Source organism: Coturnix japonica, chromosome 16 (genome assembly GCF_001577835.2).
Source record: "Coturnix japonica isolate 7356 chromosome 16, Coturnix japonica 2.1, whole genome shotgun sequence".
NCBI classification, from domain to species: Eukaryota; Metazoa; Chordata; class Aves; order Galliformes; family Phasianidae; genus Coturnix; species Coturnix japonica.
The window spans coordinates 129,718-156,279 of record NC_029531.1 but is presented as its reverse complement, the minus strand read 5'-3'; the positions used below and the strand labels follow the sequence as shown (position 1 = coordinate 156,279).

General features: G+C 55.9%; 5 protein-coding genes across 11 annotated transcripts in view; 4 read left to right on the top strand and 1 right to left on the bottom strand.

The window, feature by feature from the left end:
* Positions 1-1,464: 1,464 nt before the first annotated feature.
* On the bottom strand, positions 1,465-10,995 carry BRD2 (bromodomain containing 2). 5 transcript variants are annotated; one of them, XM_015878534.2, is made up of 13 exons: positions 10,864-10,991; positions 6,456-6,756; positions 5,969-6,065; positions 5,455-5,592; positions 5,237-5,378; positions 4,944-5,152; positions 4,472-4,843; positions 4,261-4,389; positions 3,933-4,187; positions 3,646-3,851; positions 3,243-3,553; positions 3,034-3,156; positions 1,465-2,433 (listed from the first exon to the last, which is right to left on the bottom strand). In XM_015878534.2, exons 4-13 carry the CDS (start codon positions 5,563-5,565, stop codon positions 2,303-2,305), a joined length of 1,989 nt encoding a protein of 662 aa, XP_015734020.1. In that variant the 5' UTR covers positions 5,566-5,592; positions 5,969-6,065; positions 6,456-6,756; positions 10,864-10,991; the 3' UTR covers positions 1,465-2,302. The 5 variants fall into 5 exon arrangements, with proteins under 5 accessions (XP_015734020.1, XP_015734021.1, XP_015734019.1 ...); XM_015878535.1 differs by lacking the exon at positions 10,864-10,991 and adding an exon at positions 8,413-8,424; XM_015878533.2 differs by lacking the exon at positions 5,969-6,065 and having other exon boundaries at positions 10,864-10,995.
* A 111-nt stretch (positions 10,996-11,106) lies between these two features.
* LOC107321548 (class II histocompatibility antigen, M alpha chain) lies at positions 11,107-16,837 on the top strand. Of its 2 annotated transcripts, none has more exons than XM_015878562.1 (4): positions 11,107-11,281; positions 13,488-13,748; positions 16,214-16,495; positions 16,596-16,837. In XM_015878562.1, the coding sequence occupies exons 1-4, from the start codon at positions 11,122-11,124 to the stop codon at positions 16,730-16,732; spliced, it is 840 nt and encodes a 279-aa protein (XP_015734048.1). In that variant the 5' UTR covers positions 11,107-11,121; the 3' UTR covers positions 16,733-16,837. The 2 variants fall into 2 exon arrangements, with proteins under 2 accessions (XP_015734048.1, XP_015734049.1); XM_015878563.2 differs by lacking the exon at positions 11,107-11,281 and adding an exon at positions 11,987-12,979.
* Positions 16,707-20,164, top strand: LOC107321545 (HLA class II histocompatibility antigen, DM beta chain). Of its 2 annotated transcripts, XM_015878557.2 has the most exons (6): positions 16,707-16,814; positions 16,909-17,072; positions 17,908-18,189; positions 19,129-19,404; positions 19,477-19,590; positions 19,690-20,164. In XM_015878557.2, the coding sequence occupies exons 1-6, from the start codon at positions 16,804-16,806 to the stop codon at positions 20,019-20,021; spliced, it is 1,179 nt and encodes a 392-aa protein (XP_015734043.1). In that variant the 5' UTR covers positions 16,707-16,803; the 3' UTR covers positions 20,022-20,164. The 2 variants fall into 2 exon arrangements, with proteins under 2 accessions (XP_015734043.1, XP_015734044.1); XM_015878558.1 differs by lacking the exon at positions 16,909-17,072 and having other exon boundaries at positions 16,734-16,814.
* A 143-nt stretch (positions 20,165-20,307) lies between these two features.
* Positions 20,308-23,486, top strand: LOC107321549 (HLA class II histocompatibility antigen, DM beta chain-like). The gene is made up of 6 exons (XM_015878564.2): positions 20,308-20,482; positions 21,283-21,564; positions 22,526-22,810; positions 22,887-23,006; positions 23,269-23,304; positions 23,388-23,486. The coding sequence occupies exons 1-6, from the start codon at positions 20,440-20,442 to the stop codon at positions 23,396-23,398; spliced, it is 777 nt and encodes a 258-aa protein (XP_015734050.1). The 5' UTR covers positions 20,308-20,439; the 3' UTR covers positions 23,399-23,486.
* Positions 23,487-25,191: 1,705 nt separating this feature from the next.
* Positions 25,192-26,562, top strand: part of LOC107321531 (class I histocompatibility antigen, F10 alpha chain-like) — a 3,899-nt gene continuing 2,528 nt past the window's right edge. The window contains exon 1 of the mRNA XM_015878527.1: positions 25,192-25,224. Coding sequence (XP_015734013.1) covers positions 25,192-25,224 — 33 coding nt within the window. The remainder of the gene's footprint in view (positions 25,225-26,562) is intronic.

The window sequence follows — 26,562 nt, the reverse complement described above, 5'->3', positions numbered from 1 at the left end:
CAGGCAGGTACGGGGTGTGGAGGCAGGCATGGGGGCAGGAGGCAGATATGGGATCAGGAAGCAGATATAGGGTCGGGAGGCAGGTACAGGATCAGGAAGCAGGTACAGGGTCAGGAAGCAGATACAGGTCCAGAGGCAGGCATGGGGTCAGGTGGCAGATATAGGGTCCAGAGGCAGATACGGGGGCAGGAGATGGGTATAGGGTTGGGAGGCAGATATGGGATCAGGAGGCAGATATGGGACCAGGAGGCAGGTATGGGGTCTAGAGGCAGATACAGGGGCAAGAGATGGGTATAGGGTCGGGAGGCAGATATGAGAGCAGGAGGCAAGATATGAGGTCATGAAACAGGTATGAGGGCAGGAGGCAGATATGGGTGCAGGAGGAAGGTAAGGGGGCCTGGAGGCAGGCATAGGGTCAGGAGACAAATATGGGTCCAGAGGGAGGCATGGGGTCAGGAGAAAGATATGGGGGCAGGAGGTAGGTATGGGGTCCAGAAGTAGATATGGGGTCAGGAGGCAGGTACAGGGTCTGGAGGCAGATATGGGGTCAGGTCGCAGATATAAGGTCCGGAGGCAGATAAGGGGGCAGGAGACTGGCATTGGGTTGGGAGGCAGGTATGGGATATGGGGTCAAGAAACAGGTATGAGGGCAGGAGGCAGATATGGGTGCAGGAGGAAGGTAAGGGGGCTGGTGGCAGGCATAGGGTCAGGAGGCACATAGGGGTCGGTCCAGAGGCAGGCAGGTATGGGGTGCAGGAGACAGGAAGGCGATCCAGAGGCAGATACAGGTCCGGAGGGAGGCATGGGGTCAGGAGGAAGGTATGGGGTCCAGAAGTAGATATGGGGTCAGGAAGGCACAGGGTCTGGAGGCAGGCATAGGGTCAGGAGACAAATATGGGGTCCAGAGGCAGATACAGGTGCAGGAAGCAGATATGGGATCAGGAGGCAGGTACAGAGTCTGGAGGCAGATATGGGTCCAGAGGCAGGAATGGGGTCAGGAGGCAGATATGGGATCAAGAAGCAGATATGGGCTGGGAGGCAGATATAAGGTCCAGAGGCAGATATGGGGTGAGGAGGCAGGTATGGGATATGAGGTCATGAAACAGGTATGAGGGCAGGAGGCAGATATGGGATCAGGAAGCAGATATGGGTTGGGAAGCAGATAAGGGGTCCAGAGGCAGATATGGGGTCAGGAGAAAGGTATGGGGTCCAGAAGTAGATATGGGGTCAGGAGGCAGGTACAGTGTCTAGAGGCAGATAGAGGCAGGTATAGGGTTGGGAGGCAGATATGGGGTCAGGAGGAAGGTATGGGGTCCAGAAGCAGGCATGGGGTCAGGAGGCATATACGGGGTCCCAGATCTGTCCCTACAAGCACAGGGTGGTGAAGCAGCCCAGCCAATGGCACCGTGTCACTCTGCCCCATCACTTGTCACCATCCAGACACCACAAAGCAGCAGCCCCAGCTCAACTCGAATAATATTTTCTTTATTTACACGTTAAAGAATCGAAAGGTTGGAGAAACCATACAGTAAAGATGAAAACACGGCTCTAAAGGGGGCTAATGGGGGGGTAGGAGGGTGAAAGAAGAGGGGGATGGGGGGGAGGGGGAAAAAAACAAAACCAAAACGAGTAGAAAAAACAATGATACAGTCAACGTAAAAAAGGGGGTGGCCCTCCCTCCCCCAATGGGAACATGCGGCGCTGCGTGCCGGGATGGGGGGATATGGGGGGGCGAGGGGGGGGTTTATTATATACAGGGTGTGGGGGGGATGGGGGGGCCGGGCAGCTCCAATAAATTAAAACCCCTCCAGCTACAACAATGGGGTGGGGGCAAGTTTTGCCCCTTTTTTCTCTGCCTGGGTGTTTTTTTTCCTTCTTTAAATGCTTCTTTATTTATTATTTTTATTTCTTTTTTTTTTATTAAAAACCCCAAAACCTGTTTTTTTTTACCCCCCTCCCTCCCTACCCTCCCCCTCCCCCACACTTTAGTTTTCCAGCCAACCCTAACACAACAAACAGTAAAACCTGCTGGGAGGGCATCAAACACCCCCCCCAACCCCCCCCTTATTTATCTGACCCCACATTGCGCCCTGGGGATGCTTGGGGAGCTCCGGTCACACCAGGACCCCCCACCCCTCTTTTTTAAACCCCCCCACCAAGGCTGAGTCCATGGGGCATCCCCTGTGGGCTCTATGGGGGGCTCTCAGTCCGTTCCACACCGGCCCGGTCCCGCAGAGCCGCTTGGGATGTTGCCCCTTTGTTGGTGCTGTGGGGTGGTGGTGGGGTCATGGGGTGGGGGGGTTTAACCCGAATCTGAGTCGCTGGTGTCCGAGGATGAAGAGCTGGAACTGGAGCTGCTGGAGTCTGAGCTGGAGCTGGAGGCGCTGAGCCGTGAAACAGCCACCTGCTGAGCTGACTCGGGCTTCTCATTAGCTGTGATGGGACAACAGGATGCTCAGCATCATCACCATCATGTATAGAACCCCCCCAATCCCACTAGCCAACCTTGGATCCCCTCAATCCCACCAGCCAACCTTGGACACCCCTAATCCCCTCCAGCCAACCCTCAGACGCCCCCCAATCCCACCAGCCAACCCCCAGACACCCCCCATTCCACCAGCCAACCTTGGACTTCCCCCCCCAATCCCACCAGCCAACCTTAGACCCCCTCAATCCCACCAGCCAACCTTGGACTTCGCCCCCCAATCCCACCTTGGACCCCCTCAACCCCACCAGCCAACCTTAGACCCCCCTCAATCCCACCAGCCAAACTTGGACCCCCCCAATCCCACCAACCAACCCCCAGACCCCCCCCACCCCCAATCCCACCAACCAAAGTTGGACCCACCCCTCCAATCCCACCAGCCAAACTTGGATCCCCTCCAATCCCACCAGCCAACCTCGGACCCCCCCAATCCCACCAGCCAACCTTGGACTTCCCCCCAATCCCACCTTGGACCCCCTCAATCCCACCAGCCAACCTTGGATCCCACCCCCAATCCCACCAGCCAACCCTGGACCCCCATTGCTCACCCTTTTTAGGGGGTTTCTTAGCAGAGTTCAGCTGGCCGCTGACGTCCTGCAGCCTCTTCTCCAGCTCTCTTTTCTTCTCCAACGCCAGTTCCTCTTTCGTCTTCCCCACCGGCTTCTTCATGGCTGTGAGAGATCAGGTTCAGCCCCATGCTGGCCCACCACCCCCTTACCAGGGCCCACCACCCCCCTTAGTGCAGCCCCCCACTCACTCTCACTGTAGGGTTTACGGGGTTTCTTCCTCAGGCAGGACAGCACGTAACGCTCCAGCTCACGCAGCGTAGAAGGTTTGAGGGTCTCAAAGTCAATCTCAATCTCTTCGGGGTTAGAATCACGCAGCGAAGGCTCCCGGGATTGGATGATGTGCACCACACGGCCCAGCTTCTCCCCAGGCAGTTTGTTAATATCCAGGCTAAGCTGCCTTTTCTCATCGTACGTCATGGGTTTGCTTTCCTCTTCCTCCTCCGAATCATAGAGGGCAGGGGGAGGAGGCAGAGCTGTTTTTGCTGCTTTCTTTGAGTTCCTGCAGGAAAGCAAAGCACCATCAGGATCACAGAGCTTAAGAATCAACCTCACAACTCAACCATCCCCATCCTAAAATCAGGCTGCACTCACTTGGAGCTGCCCCCGCCGCTCCCCCCACCGCCGCCCTTCTTGGCTTTGCGGAGCTGAGCCTGCCGTGCTCTGCTCTCGTCGTCTCCTCCTCCTCCTCTCCCTTTGTGCTTCTCCGATTTCTTCTTTTTCTTCTTCTCCCTCTTCTTTTTAGGTTTGGAAACGGGGCCCTGTGAGAGGGCAGCCAGCTGCTCGTGCACGGCCCGCAGCTGTGGGGGGAGACAGGGGGGGTTGAGGCGGGCATGGGGAGCGGGCACAGGCAGCAGCACCAGCCCAGCTCCGGCCCTCACCTGCTCCTGCAGCTCTGCCAGGCGGTTGGCGCGTTCCTCCTCCGAATCAGAGCTCTCCTCGCTCTCTGATGAGCTCTCGCTGCTGCTCTCGTCCTCATCATCATCTTCATCGTCTTCATCTTCATCATCTTCATCGCTTGAAGATTCCTCAGAGGAAGATTTGGAGAGGGCTCCGAGCAGCGGGGCGGACACTGAGGGAGGGCTGGCGTCCTGCGGCTCATCGGGCATCTTGGCGTAGCTGAACTCAAAGACATCCTGATAGAGAGGACACAGAGGGGTAAGTGGGGTGGGTTGGGGGCTATGGGGCTGCTGGGTGACCCTCACCCACCTGCAGCTTCCTGGCCATGGCTACCACTTCATGGTCTGGAGGATTGTACTTGTAACAATTAGAGAACATTAACCGAATATCTGCTGCAAAACCTTGTGCGTCCTGGTATTCCCGGTTCTCCATCTTCCTCTGTGGGGAGGGAAGGGTGTGAGCAAGTCATAAAACCCCCCATAGGAGGCTATGCCAACACCTACAGGGTCCCTAAGCCAACCTTAATGGTGCTGAGGTCCATGGGGTGTTTGATGATCTCGTGGTAATCGTGCAACCCCAGCGCCGAGGCATCGACCGGCTTGTAGAACGGCCAGGCATAGGCAGCGTGCTTCTTGGAGAGCAGCTCCTTCAGGATACCATTGCAGTATTTCAGCTGCTCTGATAATTTGCCCTTTTTAGAGGTCTGGTGCTGCTGGGAATCCGGCAAGTCTTTCTTAGGGGGTTTAATGGGGCGGCCGCTCTCACGCCGTGCAGGGATTTTGGCCGCCTTGGCCTCCAGCAACGTGGCCGACGGGGAGGATTCGCCGCTGGTGGCGATGATGGCGGTGGTGGTGGGGGTGGTGGTGTCTGCTTTCCGCTTCACACCCTTTTTCTACCAAAAAACACAGGAAGGTTGATCAATATGAGGCTCAGCACAACCCAACACAGCTTTAAGAGCCTCCAGCTGTGAGTAATGAGATCCCATCTCCCACCTTGGCCACGGGTTGGGTGGGTGCGGGCGCAGCCAGCACAGCCGGGGCAGCGGAGTGCAGAGACTTGAGGAGCGGAGCGGAGATGACTGAAGGGTGGGGAATGTTGACGATGGTGGTTGCAATGTCAGGGCTTGGGGTGTACACAGCGGTGTGGGACACGGAGGAGACAGCTGGCACTTGCTGAGCAGCTGTGAGGCCTGCCAGGAGCGCTGTGGACAGGCAGAACCACCCCCATTAGCTTCAATGCTCCACCTGATGTGCAACCTAAAGAACCTTCCCCACTCCCCAGGTACCTGCTGCCCGTGATGCTCCCTTCTTGTGGCTGTTTTTGGCCACCGGGACCACGATCTCCTGCTCTTCTGGTGGCATTTGGGCCACCTTCTGGAGGAAAATCTTCTCCAGGGTTTGGGCCATCAGAACGATGTCATCTGTGGGCTACGAGGACAACCAAAACGTCACAGGATGCCAGAGATATCATAGGCCACAAAGCATCCACGTCACAGCCCCTCACCTTGTTGTAGATGTAGCAGTTGGTGAACATGGTGTTGAAGTCCTGCATGCACTCAGCTGCCCCCCAGTAATAGTTGTTCTCCAAGCGCCGTTTGATCGTCCCCATGTCCATGGGCTGCTTGATGATCTTGTGGTAATCCTGTACAAAGGGATGGAGGGACATTCAGCACCTCATTGTTGACCACATTGCAACCCTCCCGGCCCCATAAGCAGTGGTTTAGGACTTTTTAAGACCTCAACATCCCCCAAAGCATCAGGATGTTGACATGCACACAGATCCGTTCTCGCACCATGCATCAAAAGCAGGGCAAAGGGGTGCAAAGGGATGGTAAAAAAACAACACCTCCGGGTCTGGTCCCCGCCCGAGAGTGCCACCGTGCTGCTCTATAGGGACCTTTGGGTGCTCTTTGTAGGGTGCCTGCTCTATAGGGACAGCCAAAACACCGCTGTCGGCAGCATGAGGCGCAATGGGGGCCGCTAACGCTAAAGTAAGAGTAAACCTATGTGGAATTTACCTCTGGGCTTTAAATCCTTGGGCGCCACAGGTGCACGGGGGGCTGGCGTTTAATATTGGGGTCACAAGATGTCTTCTACAAATTCATGGATGGGAATCTGCAAAACGCATTTAGGGCACAAGAGATTAGGTGAGGAAACGTCCGGGTTCCCTCTAGAGCAGCTGCGTCACCTCACCCATACCCGTGCGGTGGCACTGGGAGGGGACAGCAGCTCTGAGGACATCAGGTCACCTACTTGGGGATGGGGTGGGCCTTCAGATCCCATAGGGTTGGGATTACACCCCTATGAGAGGGCGAGGCCAGCACAGCCCAGGCACCTGCAGCTGCATCTCTGTGGTGGAGCCCATAGAGGGGACAACGCCGTCCCTGTGGCACTCTCAGGCTGGGGACCTCGGCTCGGGGTGACCCTCAGCACCCATGGATGGGGGGGGATAAGTTTGGGGACACACAGCCATGCTGGGGGACCCGTAGGATTAGGGCACGTTACCGGCAGACCCAGCTTGACAGCGTCGACAGGTTGACGGAAAGGCCAAGCGAACTGATGCTTCCACAGGGCTTTCATCACCACTTTGTGCAGGTATTGCAGCTGGTTGGTGACCCGGCCGGGCTTTTTGGGATTCGAAACTTCTGGAGGAGGGGGATTCGCTTGGGGGGTCTGTAGGGCCGGCACTGAGGCCATGGTGGGGCTCTCGAAGCCCTCGTAAAGCAGTGAGGGTTTGCGGATGCGTTTGCCCGGCGTCGATTCCGTTGCCAAACCCATAAGCCCGGCATTTCCCTCCCCCAGAATCCTGCAAGGGAGTAAAAGACATCATCAATGGGGACGGGGCCAACGTTCTACCTCTAAAGTGCATAAAAACCAGCTTAAAATAACCCAAAAAGAAGATGGGAGCACATAAAAGAGGCGGTGCAAGAGGGTGATATTGGTGCCCAGTAGTTTTACTATGCTGCGTTATGACAACATGATAAGGCAGCACCCAAACATTGAGAGCCCTGAGCTGGAAACACAACATTGGACACCAAATGTGTAGTGATAGGCGCTGAGTTTAAGTGGGAAACAAGGGTTGAAGCAGCTGGAGAAGCAGGATATCTGTAGCATACGGAAAATAAAGGGGGATGTTGAGCACTGAGGCTGCTTGAGCTCTCAGTGTGTTCCCCGTCCCACCAAGGACATGGTAGGAATGACAAGGGAGGAAGGTGATAGAAGGACACAGTGGCCCCCATAGCGGTGTTCAAGGCTGGGAGGCCAAGGTGAGCTCCTTCAGTATGGGGACAGTGACCCTGAAGCAGCTCGGTTAACAGCAGGGCCCTATAAAGGCTGCCAGGCCCTTGTGATGCTGACCCCAAAAGAACAAGGGGTTGAGGGGCAGATAAATGAGGGTGGCCCAAGCAGGATCTATGGGGAAAGCAGAGCTGCCAGGTTCCCTGTAGGATCCCTGATAGAATTCATATGGACTGTAGGGCTGCCAGTTCCCCACATCCCTAAAGGATCAATAGGAATGGGACAAATAGGAACAAGCAGCAGATCAATGGGATTCAGCAAGCCCAGATCCAGACACAAACATCCCATAACACCGCACCCCAATCCCTGAGAAATGAAGGGACAGCAGCAGGGAGCCGCTGTATCCCTATAATATCCCTGACCCCAAACAATCTATGGGGATGATAAATAGGGATAGCCTGGTAGGATCCGGGTCCCATGCCTGTCCCCAAAGATCCATGGGGATGCAGGGCCTACAAGTCCCTGTCCCTAAATACCGAAGGGAATGACTCTGTACTATGCACCTCCCCGTGTCCCTATTAGGATCCATGGGGACAGCAGGTCCCCCGTAGGATCCACAGCCCTATAAGCAACTCGGTTGACAAATGGGAGGGCACAGCATGTCCCTAAAGGCTGCCAGGTCACCATGTCCCCAAAGTGCCCAAGGGACAAACAGCACTCAATGGGATACAACCGATATCAGGCGCAGAGCTTTAACACACACCAGCCCCATCTCCCCATAGGGGCACGGGGAGCTGAATCCTGTCAGAATTATGGGGACACAGAGGCTGATGGAGGACTGAATCCTTTGATTCCCTATAGGACCGAGTCCTTGTGTCCCTGACCCCAAAGAATCGACGGGGACACACAGAGTAGAACAACAGCGATAGATCTGTAGGATCCAGCTCCCCACGTTCCCATTAGGATCCACAGGGACACACACCAGATAAACAGCGATAGATCTGTAGGATCCAGCTCCCCACGTTCCCATTAGGATCCAAAGGGACAGCGGGGCACGTCCCCATCCCAAAGCAATCGATCCACGGGGATAATGAACACATAAACGCAAACGAACGAGCTCCAACCGGCCCCATACGGCCACCCCACAGCACTACCATCCCTTTCCATAACTACTAACACCCCAAAACCCCCGGTCCCCATTCCTACCCCTCCCCATATCACCTACTTGCTCTGGGGATTCACATTCTGCAACATGCCGGCGGCTTCGTGCCCGGCCCTGGCTCCCGGCCTTCCTCCTCCACCTTCTCCTCCTCCTCCTCCACCCGCCGCCGCCTCCTCCGACGTCCCCCCCACTTTGCCCACCGAGCAGCGCCCGTTAAGGCAGCGGCCTTCGGCCGGGCATGAGGCGGCGGCTCCGGCCGGGCCCCGCCGCGCGCCCTCACATCAGCGGAGAAAATGGCGGCGGGGCCTAGATGGGAGACGGAGGCGGGGGGGGGGGGGGGAGGCCTTCAAGCTCTCCGAGTCGTTCAGAACCAGCCGGGACGCCGCCGATATCGAGCCGGGAAAACCGGTGGGAAGCAGATGGATCCTCGGAAGGGCGGTGTGAGGCGGATGGAAGGCGGGCAGAGGGTGGATGGAAGCGGATGGTTCAGCGGGAGGGCTCCATCTTGGCTCGTAGGCCCCGAAGACGGATCGGTGCCGGAGGCCGCAGGCAGGGGTCGCTACGGAGGCCGGGGAGGGTCCGGTGGAGCCGTCCGGGAGCGCGAAGGCGGGGGTTGGGCCCGCCCGGTGGAGGATGGAGGCGGATTGGGGCCGCCCCCCAGCGCGCGCCGAGCCCGACCCGCACCGTCCCTTCGTCCCCACGAAATGGCGCCGCTCGGCCTGCCCCCGGCCGCCCTTATATAGACACCACCTGGATGCTGATTGGTGGGCGGGCGCGCTGACGTCAGCCACCCGCTTGCACCCGCCCCGCCGCTGCCTCATTGGGCGGCGGCGCTCACCGCGCTGCGCTCTGATTGGCCGACACACACGCCACTCATCCACTCCGCTCCCCCCCGCCCTTCCACCCACAGCTTGGGCTGTCATTGGTCGGCGCTGCCATTCCCGGCGCGGCGATTGGCTACCTCACATCACGTGAGGGCGGCGCTGTTGGCTGTTGTTGTCGCGCGCGAAGGTGCAGAGGGAGGGGGAGGGCTGAGGCGGGCGCCGCCATTTTGTGTGGCGGCGGCCAACGGGCGCGGGCGGTCGGGGGGCTCCGACCCTCCACCCAAAGGCTCATTAAGGAGCTCAGCAGACCCCAATCAGTCCCAATGGGGCTCGTGGGGCTCACTCAGCCGGCATTGGCCATCGGGCAGCGGAGCTGAGGCGGGCTCGGCTGTGGTGAGGTGGTGAGCTGGGCCCCGGGGATCCTGAGGGGTCCTGAGGTAACTACGGCCCTTAAGGTGGTGCTGGGGGGTTCAGTGCTGCCCTATGGTGGTTCTGCGGCCCTCAGACCGTCTCTATCCCTCCTCCATAACGATACGAGGTGGGGGTGGGGGGTTTGAGACCACCCTATGGCTATTCAGAGGTGCTCAGTTCCCCTCCTCTATATAGCAATATTACAAGGTTTAAAGCTACTCCAAAGCAGCCCCACAACAGCTCTGTGGGGCTTCAATATCACCCCATAGCAACTGGGACACTCAGAGCCTTCCAAACCCCCCCCCCCCCAACCTTATAAAACCGGTTTAAGACCACCCTATAACAACACTGAGGTCTGAACCCCCCCCCCCCATAACCCTCTATACGCACACACACCGGTTCTATAGTCCTTAAAACCACCCTATAACGATCGTAGCATGATCCACAGCCCCTCCATAGTCTTTATAGCTTCTCAAGGCCATGCCTTAACACAAGGAGCTCCTCTGCCTCCCCCATTGCTAACACAGGGGCTTAATGCAACCCTATAGCAATATAGGGGCCCTCAGAGACCCCACACAACAACCAAGCCGTCCTCTAGGCCACCCCACACCGACCTTAAGGTGCTCAATGCCACCCTATACAACAACCTCACACCAATGCCATCCTATACAACAATCCCACAGCAATGCCACCCTATACAACAACCTTAGTGCCACCACGACCCCCCCCCCCATATCAACGCCACCCCCAGCCCCAATACAACCCCAAGCCGGGTTGTTCTTACCCCACACCCCCCCCATACCACTCCTATATACCCTATAGACACCCCAATACCCTACAACAAGCTGCTCAATGCCCCCCCCACCCCCCCCCCCAAACAACCCCATGACCCATAGCCCCCCCCCCAAGTCCCCCCCTCCGGCCCCATATCGGACCCCAATAGGGGTTTATAGGGTCGGACCCCAATAGGGTTTATAGGGCCGGTCCCCCCCCTATGACACAGCACTTTCCATCCCCCCTCGGGGCCGCCCCCGCGCGAACACCCAAACATGGCGCTTTTCGCCCCAAAAACGCGCCCTCTCAACAAAAGCGGCGCCGCCCATTGGTCGCCCGCCCGCCGTCCTCGCTTCCGATTGGTTGTTGAGGCGGAGGTGGGGCGGGATTAAGGTTTGATTGACAGCTGGCGCTCACGTGGCCTGCCCCCCCCATTGGGTCTTTTGGGTTTAAAAAAGAAGATAAAATCATTAAAAAAAGGCGGATTTTTTCCATCTTTACTCACCTGAGCCTCTTCTACGTGCCTCCACGACCCCCATCCGGGTACCATCCTCTCGTCCCCCCTTTAAAACCCCTTTTTTGGGGCAAAAAAGCAAAAAAAACATCCCAGGGCAGAAAAAGGAGCCACGAGCTACGTCAGCTGCTTGGCGATTGGTCGCTTCACGTCACGTGATTCCCCCCCCCTTTCCCACGCCGCTCCGACGGCCCCATTCATGGAACCCGGGCGGCTCCGCAGGGTCCTAATGCCGCTCTAAAGGGGCGCATGCGCAGTACGGGGCGGATATGGGGGTATATGGGGGGAGGGGTTGCTGGAGAGCTGCTGTGGGGTTGTATTGCATTGCGAGGGTGCAGCCGTGCAGATGGACGGCGTTGGGAGTCTGTAGGGTCCCCTGGCATTGCAAGGGTGCACCTACATTGCAAGGGTGAGCCTATGGGAGTGCCTTACATTACAAGGGTGCACCTACATTTCAAGGTTGCGCCTATGGGAGTGCCTTACATTGCAAGGTTGTGCCTATGGGGTTGCCTTACATTGCAATGGTGCATCTATTGGAGTGCCTTACATTGCAAGGTTGCACCTATGGGAGCGCCCAGCGTTGCAATGGTGCATCTATGGGAGCGCCCGGCGTTGCAAGGGTGCACCTTTGGACGCTTATATCATTGCAAATGGTGCAGCTGTGAATGGCATTGCAAGGGTGCACCTACATTGCAAGGTTGCGTCTATGGGGTTGCCTTACATTGCAATGGTGCATCTATGGGGTTGCCTTACATTGCAAAGTTGCACCTACGGGGTTGCCTTACATTGCAATGGTGCACCCATGGGGTTGCCTTACATTGCAATGGTGCACCTATGGGGTTGCCTTACATTGCAATGGTGCACCTATGGGAGTGCCTTACATTGCAAGGTTGCACCTATGGGAGTGCCTGGCGTTGCAATGGTGCACCTATGTGAGCGCCCAGCATTGCAATGGTGCACCTATGGGAGTGCCTTACATTGCAAGGTTGCACCTATGGGGTTGCCTTACATTGCAAGGGTGCACCTATGGGGTTGCCTGGCATTGCAAGGTTGCACCTTTGGATGCTTATATCATTGCAAATGGTGCAGCTGTGAATGGCATTGCAAGGGTGCACCTACATTGCAAGGTTGCACCTATGGTGTTGCCTTACATTGCAAGGTTGCACCTATGGGAGCACCCGGCGTTGCAAGGTTGCACCTTTGGACGCTTATATCATTGCAAAGGGTGCAGCTGTGCAAGGCATTGCAAGGGTGTATCCATAGCAGCGTACAGCATTGCTATGGGCGCACCTATGGGCGTGCCTGGCGTTGCAAGCATGCACGCGTGGGGCTGCATGGCATGGCGGTGGTGCTTGGCGTTGCAAGGGTGCTCCTATAGCGTTGCAAGGAGGCGTGCGGCGTTGCAGGGGTGCATTGCAGAGCGCCGTAGCCGCCTTTAGGGCTGTGCAAAGCCGGCATTGCAGCGCTTGCAGCTCGGAGGGGCGCATTGCAGTGCGGTGCATTGCAGTGCGAGCAGCTACTGCTGCAGGGTGTGCAATGCACGCTCCCTTTGGCCTCAAATCCCAACTTTTAGCCCCAAATCCCACTCTTTGCTCCCCTAAAAAGGTACTTGTGCATACAAAACACGTTTTGACCACCAAAATTACCGCTTTTCCACCCCGAATCCCTCGTAAAGGCAACATCCGCGCTGGGATGAGACGCTCCATTGATCTGCACAGCCCACTCGTTCTCTGCTTCGTTAATTAGCGCTGCTTGTTAATTGCTTGCTGATGGTTCAGCGCCTATTACAACCTCGGAGCTCCCCGCTGTTTTTTTCTACCTAGCAACAAGTGACGCACATTAACTGCGGAGCTCGGCCATTGGCTGAGCAGCACGATGGCCTCTTGTCACTGCGCTGGTGTTCCCCGCAGATCTATTCTGCCTAGCAACCGCTGACGCGCAAGGGTGCCCCGCGGGCTTGTTCTGCCTGGCAACCGCTGACGCGTGGAGCCGCGAGGCACGGCCATTGGCTGAACTGCTGCCGGCAGCAGAGGAATGGGGGCTGCGAGCGGTCGCGGGGCGCTGGTGGCAGCGCTGCTGGGGGCGGCCCTGGGGAGCGTCAGAGCCGGTATGGGGCGGGGGGGGCATAGGGTGGGCATGGGGTTGTGCCAGGTGTGTCCAAGGTGTGTGTGTGGGGAGTGCAAGGGACTGTGCAAGGAGTGAATGGTGCACCGGGGCAAGGGTGGGGATGCGCTGGTGCAAGGAGTTGTGTAAGGGGTGTCTGTGCATTGATGCAAGGGGAGGATGAGCACGAGGGGGCTTGCACGCGTGCAGGGGGCTGTGCATGGTGTGGTTGGTGCGTTAGTGCAACAGGACTGTGTGAGTTTGAGGGTTCAAGGGGTTGTGCAAGGGATGCGTTGTGCTTTAGTGCAAGCTGGAGCGCACTCGTGCAAGGGGCTCTGTGCATCAGTGCAAGGAGGCTGTGCAAGGGGTGGCTGGTGCATTAGTGTGAGGAGTGTGAGCAAGTGCATGCACAATGCACACACAGTGAGTGTGCATGCAGCAGACGTGTCCATGCACAGTGTGTGTGTGTCCCTGCTGTGTCCCCCTGTCCCACCCCCTGTCTGTGCCCGCAGAGCCATCGCTGCACACCCTGTCCGAGGTTCTCTTCTGCCAGCCGGACACACCGACACGGGGGCTGTCAGTGGCCTTTGACTCAGAGCAGCTCTTCTCATTCGACTTCCCCAAGTCGCAGTGGTTGCCGCAGCTCCCCGATGCCCCCTCGTGGCCCGCAGGCATCGAGCAGCCCGACGAGCTGAATTTCGACACGTCGCTGTGCCTCGACCTGCTTCATGTACTCAACCAGATCGCCAGCGGGCAGATGCCTGAAGCCGCGGGTGGGTGCTGATGTCCCACCCTATATCCCCGCTGATGGGTCCCCAACCATGTGCTCTCAGGGATGCTGACCCCTACGGACATCCCCATTGATTCATTTCCCATAGATATCCCCATTTGAACCTGTCCCCACTGATGCATCCCCAATGGAAACCCCCCAGTTGATCCTGTCCCATTGATGCATCCCCAATGGACACACCCTATTGATCCTGTCCCATTGATGCATCCCCAATGGACATCCCTATTGATGCTGTCCCCATTGATGTATCCACAATGGACATCCCAGATTGATCCTGTCCCCATTTATACAACCCTCATAGACATCCCCTATTGATGCTGTCCCCATTGATGCAACCACCATAGATGGCCCTACTGATGCTGTCCCCATTGATGCAACCCCCATAGACATCCCCATTGATCCTGTCCCCATTGATGCATCCCCATAGACATCCCTATTGATGCTGTCTCCATTGATGCAACCCTCATAGATGTCCCCAGTTGATCCTGTCCCCATTGATGCAACCCCCATAGACATCCCTATTGATGGTGTCCCCATTGATGCATCCCCAATGGACATCCCAGATTGGTCCTGTCCCCATTTATACAACCCCCATAGACATCCCTATTGATGCTGACCCCATTGATGCATCCTCAATGGACATCTCCAATTGATCCTGTTCCCATTTATACAACCCCCATAGACATCCCTATTGATCCTGTCCCCATTGATGTATCCCCAATGGACACCCCCTAATTGATCCTGTCCCTATTTATACAACCCCCATAGACATCCCTATTGATGCTGTCCCCATTGATGCAACCCCCAATGGACATCCCTATTGATGCTGTCCCCATTGATGCAATCCCCATAGACATCCCTATTGATGCTGTCCCCATTTATACAACCCCCAATGGACATCCCTATTGATGCTGTCCCCATTGATGCATCCCCGATGGACATCCCAATTGATGCTGTCCCCAAGGATGTGTCCACATTGATGTGTATTCCCAATGGACATCCCCAGTTGATCCTGACCCCATTGATGCATCCCCAGTGGACACCCCCAGTTAATGCTGATCCCACCTATGCTGATCCCACTGATGTGTCCCCATTCATGTGTTCCCACTGATGCCTCTCCATTGATGTGTCCCCATTGATGCCTCTCCATTGACGCCTCCCTACTGATGCATCCCTGTTGATGCTTCCCCACTACTGTGTCCCCATCAATGCCTCTCCATTGATATATCCCCACTGATGCCTCCCCACTGATGTGTCCCCATTGATGAGTCCCCACTGATGTGTCCCCACTGATGCATCCCCATTGACGCGTCCCCACTGATGCCTCTCCATTGACGTGACCCTACTGATGTGTCCCCATTGATGTGACCTCATTGATGCTTCTCCATTGACACATCCCTACTGATGTGTCCCCATTGATGCCTCTCCATTGACGCGTCCCTGCTGATGTGTCCCCATTGATGTATCCCCATTGATGCATCCCCACTGATGCGTCCCCACTGATGTGTCCCCACTGATGAGTCCCCATTGATGAGACCCTGATGCCTCCCTACTGATGTGTCCCCATTGATGTGTCCCTACTGATGCGTCCCCATTGATGCCTCTCCACTGATGTGTCCCCACTGACGTGTCCCCACTGACGTGTCCCCACTGACGTGTCCCCACTGATGTGTCCCCACTGATGTGTCCCCACTGGTGCCTCTCCATTGACACATCCCTACTGATGTGCCCCCATTGATGCCTCTCTATTGATGTGTCCTCACTGATGTGTCCCCACTGATGTGACCCCATTGATGTGTCCCCACTGATGCCTCTCCATTGACACCTCCCTACTGATGCATCCCCATTGATGTGCCCCCATTGATGCATCCCCACTGACTTGTCCCTATTGATGTGTCCCCATTGATGTGACCCCATTGATGCCTCTCCATTATGCCTCCCTACTGATGTGTCCCCATTGACATGTCCCCACTGATGCATCCCCATTGATGTCCCCATTGATGCGTCCCCACTGATGCCTCCCTACTGATGTGTCCCCACTGATGCCTCTCTATTGATGTGTCCCCATTGTTGCCTCACTACTGATGTCCCCATTGATGTTATCCCACTGATGTGTCCCCACTGATGCCTCTCCATTGACACGTCCCCATTGATGCATCCCTACTGATGTGTCCCCACTGACGTGTCCCCACTGATGTGTCCTCATTGATGCCTCTCCATTGACACATCCTACTGATGTGTCCCCATTGACGCGTTCCCACTGATGCCTCTCCACTGATGCATCCCCACTGATGTGTCCCTACTGATGTGTCCCCATTGATGCCTCTCCATTGACACGACCCCACTGATGTGTCCCCACTGATGTGCCCCCATTGATGCTTTCCCACTGATGTGTCCCCACTGACATGTCCCCACTGATGTGTCCCCATTGACGTGTCCCCCCCACAGGCATCCCAGTGGCCGACATCTTCCTTCAGCAGCCGCTGCAGCTGGGCTACCCCAACACTCTGGTCTGTATGGTGGGCAATGTTTTCCCCCCAGCCATCACCATCAGCTGGCAGCGGGACGGCATCCCCATCACCGAAGGCATCACCCACCTCACCTACACCCCCGTTGATGACCTGGGCTTCATGCTTTTCTCCTACCTGGAGGTGACACCGCGCTCCGGTGACATCTACTCCTGCATTGTCACCCGTGAGAGGGACAACACCTCCGTGGTGGCGTACTGGGGTGAGTGGGGACGACATGGGGGGTGATGCTGTGTCCCAGTAGCGATGGCTGATTGGGGCGAGCAATGGGGATGTGGGGACAATGCTCTGTGTCCCCACAGTGCCACAGAACCCCATCCCTTCCGATGTGTTGGCCATGGCGGTGTGCGGCGCGGTGACGGCGTTGGGCATCCTGCTGGCACTGCTGGGTTTGGGGCTGCTGCTGTCTGCCCGTCGGCGCAGTAACTGGGGAAAATAGGGACGGGGGGGACACCCACCCCGTCCTCATCGATGTCCCCTATAAGTTGATCCCTCGACGACGTGGGAACGATGACAGCAATGTAATTAAAACCCTTTGTTTGCATTGCGGCGTCCTCCTTTATCCCTACTCTGGGAAAGGGTGGGGATTAATGGGGCTGGGCGTTGTCCCCACAGCCTCAGGTGGCAAAGTCTGATCCCATTGTACCTCCCATGGGGTGACGTGGGGGGAGGAGGAAGAGATGGCACAAAGAGGATGAAGGCTGCAACACTCCCGATGGGGCCGACGGGTTTTGGGGTGCTGGGGGCGATGGCGCTGGTGCTGAACTGCGGGGCAGCTGGTAGGATGTGGAGCAGTGTGGGGTTTATGGGGCAAAGCATGGGGGTTTTAGGGTGGAACACAAGATTTTAGGGTACAGAGTTGGGCTTTGGAGTGCAGCGTGGGGTGTGGCATGTATTCATAGTGCACAGCATGGTGTTCTTGGGGTGCAGCATGGATTCTTAGGGTACAACACGGAGTTCTGGGTGTACAGCATGGGGTTTTGAGGTGCAGCATGAATTCGTAGGGTACAACAAGGGGTTTTGGGGTACAGCCTGGGGTTCTGGGGGTGCAGTATGGATTCTTAGGGTACAACATGGGGTTTTGGGGGTACAGCATGGGGTTTTGGGGTGCAGCATGGATTCTTAAGGTACAACATGGGGTTTTGGGGGTACAGCATGGGGTTTTGGAGTTACAGCATGAATTCTTAGGGTACAAGAAGGGGATTTAGGGTACAGTATGGGGTTTTGGGGTGCAGCATTGATTCTTAGGGTACAACATGGACTTTTGGGGGTACAGCATGGATTCTTAGGGTACAAGAAGGGGCTCTGGGGGTACAGCATGGGGTTTTGTGGTGCAGCATGAATTCTTAGGGTACAAAAAGGGTTTTTGGGGTACCTCATGGGGTTTTGGGGTGCAGCATGGACTCTTAGGGTGCAAGAAGGGGTTTTGAGGTGCGGCATGGATTCTTGGGGTACAACAAGGGGCTTGGGGGTACAGCATGGGGTTTTGGGGTGCAGCATGGATTCTTAGCGTACACTAAGGGGTTTTGGGGTTACAACATGGGGTTTTAGGATGCAGCATGGATCTTTGGAGTGCATCCCCATTCCTGTGCCCACCCCATGCCCCAAATACAGGCGCCTTCGTGTTGCACATGGCCAGCTCCTGCCCACTGCTGGCCAATGGCTCCCTGGGGGGCTATGAGTTCACCGTGGCCTTCAACAAGAACCCACTGCTGTGCTATGACCCCGATGTCCAGCGCTTCATTGCCTGCGATTGGGGGCTGCTGCATGAGTTTGCCATTTTTCTGGCTGCTACAATCAATGATTACACCACCTTGGTGCAGCGTGCAGAGGCGCGGAGACAGGCGTGCACCGAGCTGGCTACACAGTTCTGGACACACACAGCACTGCGCAAGAGTGAGCACTGCTGCATGCAAGTGGAGAGTTGCAAATGGGGGGTGTTGCAATGGGGTGATGCACTGCTGGGCATTGCATGGGAATGTTGCAAAGGGAATTGCATGGGGACATCACACAGGGGGTCGGATGGGACGTTGCATGGGGATATCCCGAAGAAATGGAGTGGGAGGTTACAAAGGGACGTTGCATGGGGACTTTGCACAGAGCATTGCAATGGGATGCCATGCAAGGAGTTTGCATAGGGAATGCACAGGGACATTGCATGGGAATGCAGCATGGGATCATTGCACATGGAAATGCAAAGGGGCATCAAAAGGGGACATGGAGCAGGGGCATTGCAAAGGGACACTGCATGGGGACATTGCATGGGGTCATTGCATGGGGACAGTGCATGGGGTCGTTGCATGGGATCATTGCATGGGGACACTGCATGGGGATGTTGCATGGGATCATTGCATGGGGACACTGCATGGGGATGTTGCATGGGATCATTGCATGGGGACACTGCATGGGGATGTTGCATGGGGTTGTTGCATGGGGACCTTGCATGGGGACATTGCATGGGGACACTGCATGGGGACAGTGCATGAGGATGTTGTATGGGGTCATTGCATGGGGACAGTGCATGGGGATGTTGCATGGGGACACTGCGTGGGGTCATTGCATGGGGACATTGCATGGGGTCATTGCATGGGGACATTGCATGGGTCATTGCATGGGGACACTGCATAGGGATGTTACATGGGGTCATTGCATGGGGACACTGCGTGGGGACATTGCATGGGGACACTGCAAGCAAACTGAGTGGGAGATTGCACCAGGACGTTGCATGGGGACATGGCATAGTGTGGTGCACCTGCATGATGCACGGGGACTGTCCCACCTGCAGGGTGACAGAGGGGACCATCCCCAGCTCTGACCATTCCCCCTTTGCTGCAGCACCACCCCAGGTCCGCATCGTCCCCGTCCCCATCTCCAACAACCCCGACACCGTCCAACTCATCTGCCACGTTTGGGGCTTCTACCCACCCTCAGTGACCATCCAGTGGCTGCACAACGGCCTCGTGGTGGCCTCAGGTGACACCAAACTGCTGCCCAGTGGGGACTGGACCTACAGGACACAGATGAGCCTCAGGGCCAGCACTGCAGCGGGGAGCACCTACACATGCTCAGTGTGGCACCCCAGCCTGGAGCAGCCAATGCAGGAGGACTGGAGTGAGTTTGGGGATGGGGATGTGGCACCTTCACCCCACAGCCCCCCCATGGCTCATTGTGCTGTCCCCACAGGTCCCAATTTATCCCTGAGGACGATGGCGATGGTGGCAGTGGCGGCCATGGCGCTGACGTTGGGGTTGGTGGTACTCAGTGCTGGGATATTCAGCTTCTGTCAGCGGCCACGGGGTGAGGGATGGGGACAGGGTGCTGGGGACGTGTGTGACAACGAGGGTCTGGTGTCCAGCATGGCATGTCCCACCTCATTCATCATCTTCTGTATGGCAGGTCCTGGTGCCGGTCCCAGTCCCCAACATGATGCAGGTTCTGATTCCAATCCTGGTACCCAAAATGATCCTGGCCCAAGTTCTGGTCCCCATCCTGGTCCTGGACCCCATCCTGGTTCTGGTCCCCATCCCAGTTATGGACCCCATCCTGGTTCTGGACCCCATCCTGGTTCTGGTCCCCATCCCAGTTCTGATCCCCATCCCAGTTCTGATCCCCATCCCGGTTCTGGACCCCATCCCAGTCCTGGTCCCCATCCTGGTTCTGGTCCCCATCCCAGCCCTGGACCCCATTCTGGTCTTGGTCCTGATTCTGCTCCTGATTCCTATGCCTGACCCTGCTTCTGGTCCCAAACCTGGTCCCCATCTTGGGGGATGTTTGGGGACCTCAATGACTGGAACTCCCATCTTCCAACACGGTAACCCCAAACTTGGGGTGAGGGGCTCTCACTCCCCAATAAAACCATCTGCAGCCCCAACCTCGCTCCGATTCTTCGTTCCCACATTGGGTGGGTGGGGGTCCCAGTGCTCCCAGTGCTCCCAGTGCTCCCAGTGCTCCCAGCCGTCTATGTCCCGTTAAGCGTCGACTCCTCTGCATTCTGCTCCGGTAACAGATGACGCTGCTGCGGCACCGCCTCTGATTGGCTGCTCATTGCCCTCATCCCAGCCCCATATCCGTGAAGGGGGGGATGTGGGGTGGAGGGAGCAGAAGGGCCACCCCCCTCCTGCACCCCCCCCCGCTCCCCCCACCGCGATGTTGCTGTTATTGGGGCTGCTGCTGGGAGCTCGGGGGGCAGGTGGGGTTTTGGGGTTGGGGTGGTTGGAGGGGATGCTCTGCTTTATGAGACTTCTTTGTGTGTGTCTCTTTTGTTTGGGTGTGGGCGTGGGGGTCTCTGCCTTTTATGGGATTTTGGGGGGGTCTCTGCTCTATGGGATCATGGTAGGGGTTTGGGGGGGGGGAGGCTCTGCTTAATGGCATCATGAGGGGGGGGCATTTGGGGGGTCTCAGCCTTATAAGAAGTTGGGGATGATTTGGGGGGGTCTCAGCCTTTGGGGTATTGAGGCCACTTTGGGAGCGTGGGGTCTTCTCAGCCCTTAGTACCCTCAGGGAGGGCTTTAGGGTGGGCTCAGCCTTTTTGGGTTAGTGTGGTTATTTTGGGGGGGAGGGTCTCAACTTTATGGGTTGTTGTGGAGAGTTTGGAGGGGATCTGAGTTCTGAGGGATATTGGGGACAATTTGGGGGATCTCAGCCCTTTGGAACTCAAGGGAATATTTGGGGGCAATGGGGTTTTGGAACTCAAGGGAGGATTTGAGGGCGATGGGGGGGGTCTCAGCCTTTTGGGTTGCTGGGGATGATTTGGGGATGCTCAGCCTTATGGGATGGTGGGGGCACTTTGTGGGGAGCTCAGCTCTATGGGGTATTGGGACCACTTTGGGGAGCTCTCAACCCTTAGGACTCCAAGGGAGGGCTTTAGGAATCTCATGGGATCCCAGTGTTGAGCTCAGCTCGCTGTTGTGTCCCCATGGGGACCTCAGGGTGCTCCGAATGGGGATGGGGTCAACTGCCTGCGCTACCATCTGTCCCCCCCCAATGCAGGAGCCTTCGTGATGCACGTAGCCAGCTCCTGCCCGCTGGCAGCCAATGGCTCCCTATTGGACTTCGAGCTCACCGTGGCCTTCAACAAGAACCCCTTGGTGTGCTACGACCCCGATGTCCAGCGCTTCAATGCCTGTGACTGGAAGCTGCTGCAAGGCGCGGCTGAACAGATTGCCATTGCCCTCAATAATGACAGCACCTGGGTGAAGCGTGCAGAGGCACGGAGACAGGCATGCAGCAAACTGGCTGCACAGTTCTGGGCACAGACGGCGCTGCGCAGGAGTGAGCTTTGCAAATGGGGCTGCTGCATGGGGGGGTTGCATGGAGATGGCGTTGCATGGGGGTGTTGTTGCATGGGGTGTTGTGTGGGGTGTTGCATGGAGATGGCGTTGCATGGGGCGTTGCAGGGAGATGCTGTTGCATGGGGCGTTGCATGGAGATGGCATTGCATGGGGCATTGCATGGGGATGCTGTTGCATGGGGATGGCGTTGCATGGAGATGGCATTGCATGGGGTGTTGCATGAGGCGTTGCATGGAGCGTTGCATGGAGATGGCATGGATGGGGATGATGCTGCATGGGGGTGACATTGCATGGGGATGACGTTGCATGGGGTGTTGCATGGAGACATTGCATGGGGATGGTGATGGTGTTGCATGGAGCATTGCATGGAGATGGCGTTGTGTGGGGTGTTGCATGGACATGGCATTGCATGGGGTGTTGCATGGACGTGGCATTGCATGGACGTGGCATTGCATGGACGTGGCATTGCATGGGGCGTTGCATGGAGATGGTGTTGCATGGTTATGGCATTGCATGGGGTACTGCATGGAGATGTTTCATGGGGCGTTGCATGGACATGGTGTTGCATGGGGCGTTGCATGGGGACGACATTGCATGGAGATGGCGTTGCATGGGGTGTTGCATGGGCATGGTGTTGCATGGGGTATTGCATGGGGATGGCATTGCATGGGGTGCTGCATGAAAGATTGTGTTGCATCGGGCATTGCATGGAGATGATGTTGCATGGGGCGTTGCATGGGGATGTTGCATAGCAGTGATGCATAGGGTGTTGCATGGGGGTGTTGTTGCATGGAGGCATTGCACAGGGCATTGCATGGGGTTCTCAATCAGGGGGCTGTTGCTTAGAACAGTTGCATGAAGAATGGGGCAGGGACCATCCCCATCCCCTGCTGATCATCATCCCCATCCCATTCTGCTCACCATCCCTGTCCCCACTCCAGCTCAGCCCCAGGTCCGCATCATCCCCTCGCAGACAGGGAACCCCAGCACGCCCATCCGCCTCACCTGCCACGTGTGGGGCTTCTACCCCCCAGAGGTGACCATCGTCTGGTTCCACAATGGGGATATGGTGGGGCCTGGAGACCACTCACCCGTGTCATCCATCCCCAATGGGAATTGGACCTACCAGACACAGGTCACCCTTTCGGTGGCCCCGAAGGTTGGGGACATCTACACGTGTTCAGTGCAGCACGACAGCCTGGAGGAGCCCCTCCTGGAGGACTGGCGTGAGTTGGGGTCCAGGGGGTGGCATGGGGACAGCGGTGTCCCTGCTGGCTGTCACTGCTGTCTGTGTCCCCACAGGTCCTGGGCTGACTCTGGAGGTGACGCTGATGGTGGCTGTGGCTACTGTAGTGATGCTGTTGGGGCTCAGCTTGCTCCTCGTTGGTGTCCACTACTGGCGGGCCCAACCCCCTGCCCCAGGTGGGTGAATGGGAGGGACCCTGAAGGACTCCATGGACCTCTAAGAGGGTCTCTGTGGGGTTCCTATGGGTCTCTATGGGTTGCTGTGGATCTTTCTTTTTTCTATGGGTCCTTATGGGTCCCTCTGGGGTCTCTGTTGGTTCCTATGGGTTGGTGTGGGGTCTCTGCGTGTCCTTCAGTTAGTCTCTATGTGTCCCTATGGATCTATGTGGTTCGTTATGGGATAAGAACCCCACTCACCCCCATCCTATTTCCCCAACAGGTTACACCCCACTTCCTGGTCACAACTACCCTTCAGGTAACACATCCCCAACCTGACCCTGTCCCCACTGCCATCAGTGAGGGCTGAGTGACCCCATCTCTCACCCCACGTCCCCGCAGGCAGCATCTGATGGACACCTCCTGTCACCAGCTGTCCCTGCGTGTCCCCATCCCCTACCCTGAGCCATGGTGCTGACATTAAAGACACTCTGCAGCCTCTGTTGGTGTCTCCGTGGGCTTTTGGGATCAGGGTGGTGTCACCGTGGAGGTTGGGTTGGGGTTCCTGATGGTGACAGTGAGCAACATCTTGCTGCAGCTCTTGGAGGGAGCAGGAGGGGAGCCAGGAGTGCTGCTCCATCAACAGCCCTTGGTGCTGCTGCCACCAGGGTTACTGCTGTGCTGCCCTTATGTGCTCCGTGGAAGAGATGAGCTTCAACACTGCCTCATCTCACTTATTTGGTTCTGAAGCCTTCAGTTGCTATTGGCCGTGGCACATTCAGTGCAGTGTGAATCTCTCTAACAGACATAACTGTCTCAGTGGAACTGTAGGGGCTGGGAGGGATTCCTGGAGCTGACAGGGTGCTGTTGAGAGCAGAACCAGGCAGCCCAGCATGCTCAGCACCACAGCCAGGTGAGGCTGACAGTTCAGTTATGACTGTGTGTGCAGCTGGTCACCACTCAGCCTCCCCCATTGCAGCTCCCCGTGTCCCACAGTTCCCCCATCCCCGTTCTCCCGCTGTCCCATTGTCACCCTGCCACACCACTGCTGTGTGCACTAAACCTTTATTGCCCCCCAGAAAAGTCCTTATTGTAAACCACCTGCACTCGCTTGTTGTGGTGTGAGCCCTTGGCACTGTTCTTCACAACTGTTGGGGCACAGGATGGGGGCAGGGACTCAGCACTGCTGGCACTAAAGAATGGGGGGCGAGGGGGATGGATGGGAGGTGGGGGGCTGCACCCCTGCCTTCCAGTTATCAGCAGTGATGCAGCATCAGTGTGTGGGAATCAAACGTTGTTTCTGCATTTAGAATAAGATAAGAATATTTTATTTCAAGGTCTCACGATAGAAGTGAAGCAGTTTGTAGTTAATAGGTAGAAGTCATAGGTACAAAGACTGCAGCTCCTGTCTGTCCAACTCTCTGAAGTAGAACTAGTGATTTTTGGTGCTGCACAAATAAGAGCTGAGTAATAAAGGATTCAAAGAGAAAAGTCAGGACATACCTGAGGATGTGCCTGAAGAGATACTGGGAAGGACTGGAATCATCCTCCCCCGGGCTCTTTGTGTAACAAAGGCCTCTGGGACAGAATGGAAGCTTTTATCAGAGATTCCGTCCTTATCAAAGATTACTGAGGATAGTTCTAATAAATGCAATGCAGAACGGCTTCTTTTCACTGCCCACGTCCCTCAAGACAGAGGTCCTCGCCCCCCCCCGGGGTAGGGACACGGCCGGGGTGGGGACACAACCCGGGTGCCCCACCGGTGTTCGATGGGCCGGGGGTTTCCCACACCGCGCCCGTCCCAGCCCCATCCCCCCAAACACACCGCTCAGCGCTTTCGCTTTCGATTCACAACCTGCAAGACCTTATTCTGCCTGACTCCCGGTGACGTCACGAACGCTCTCGTTTACTATTGGCGAGTCGGAGGCGGAGGAGCCAATGGTAGTCGGGGAGGATCCGGGAAGTCCCAAAAACCGAAGGAGCGGCGCGGGGTGCGTTGTTTCCCGGAGCGCAGCGATGGGGCTGTGCGGGATGCTGGGGCTGCTGCTGTGCCCACTGGTACTGTCCCCGTGCGGCACGTTCTCCGACCGGAGCTGTCTGTGATAGAGCGACGAAGATTCTTCGCCATCACGTATTACCCCACTCTCAAGAAACCAGGGCTGCTCAGAGGGGCCGGATTCCGTCATCCCTATTTCAAAGTACCGCTATGAAGTGGAGGCTCTGCGGATCGGAGACGCAGGTCGACCCCCCCCTTTTTTAATTAATTAGCAAGCTACTGCCAATACTAGAATAACAACACTACTATATAATTAATAACATAACCATTATAAATCAATCAAGACCATGTGACCAATCCATCTAGAAAGTGAAAAGAGACAAGGTCAAAACAGCTAACAACATTACTGTATAAACTACTAAAAAGAACAAACTCACCACAGTATTAGCTCTGCCAAACCTAAGTTTCTGGCCAATGGAAATTAAATCCAAATGAGCAGGTCCCATTTGTGTTCACATTCCAACTAGTTAGGGAAAAAGTCATTCAACTTTCAGTATACTCTGATATAATTGATTTTTATAAAATGGCCACTATATTTGTGCAAACAAATGCTTTTAGGATGCTCGATAACATGCCTTTGCAGCAATAATTGATAATTGAACTTTATGAAGTTGCATGTCAGATAGAACCAGTTTTAGAGGACCATTGTACTAGAGGGATCACGAGGGGCATTATTATTTACTGAAAAACCCAGAAAGAAACAGCAAACCGTGTTGGTGGTGGTTGCGACAGGCGGTGCCAGCAGGGCACTTCAGCCTGCTATTCAAAGATGCACCCTTCCTCTCTCACCCATCCACAGTTCTCTCCTGAATTGCGGGAGTTCACTGAAGGCATTTCTATCAGTGTACACAATCCGCAAGTATGCCAAAGGCAGTTGATGTCAGAGCCCAAGTGGAACAGCTGCCTGGAAAACAGAATAAACTATCAAATTTAGTTCTATTAGTATGCACTTTTGTCTCAAGTGATGCATGGTCATATTTTTAAAATCCCAATTAGTTGGGTGTAAGAGACGTATCCATTCTACAATACAGGGTCATCCCTTTGCCTGGGATTCCTTTCCAGGTTTTGTCTTTGCAAATTAAGAAAAGCTAATTAATAGGCTAATAACATCATGAGTGAGCAGTACTAACATACTAAAAGAGCTATTCCCATAGATTACAGCACTGATTACATCAAATCCTTTCTTTAACACACATTTGATCTATGGATAATGCCTAAAATTCTAATTCTTGAGACTGCATTGGTAACACAGAAAATCACACACTATGTCAAACCATTACTAATATTATTTATAACACCGCAAGTTACAAAGCAATTCCACTAGGAAAGAAACACACAAACACAGTTACTATAAAGGCTGGATGCTATTTTCTGCCTTGAGATGAGACCAACAACGTATTCTGGTGGTGTTAGTAACAACCGCACAAGATTAGAAGTGTCTAGTGTCATATGAGTATCCTCAGTGAAAATCCATTGAATGATTTGCTTAGAAGCTTCAGATCGTTTCCCATAGTCAGTCAC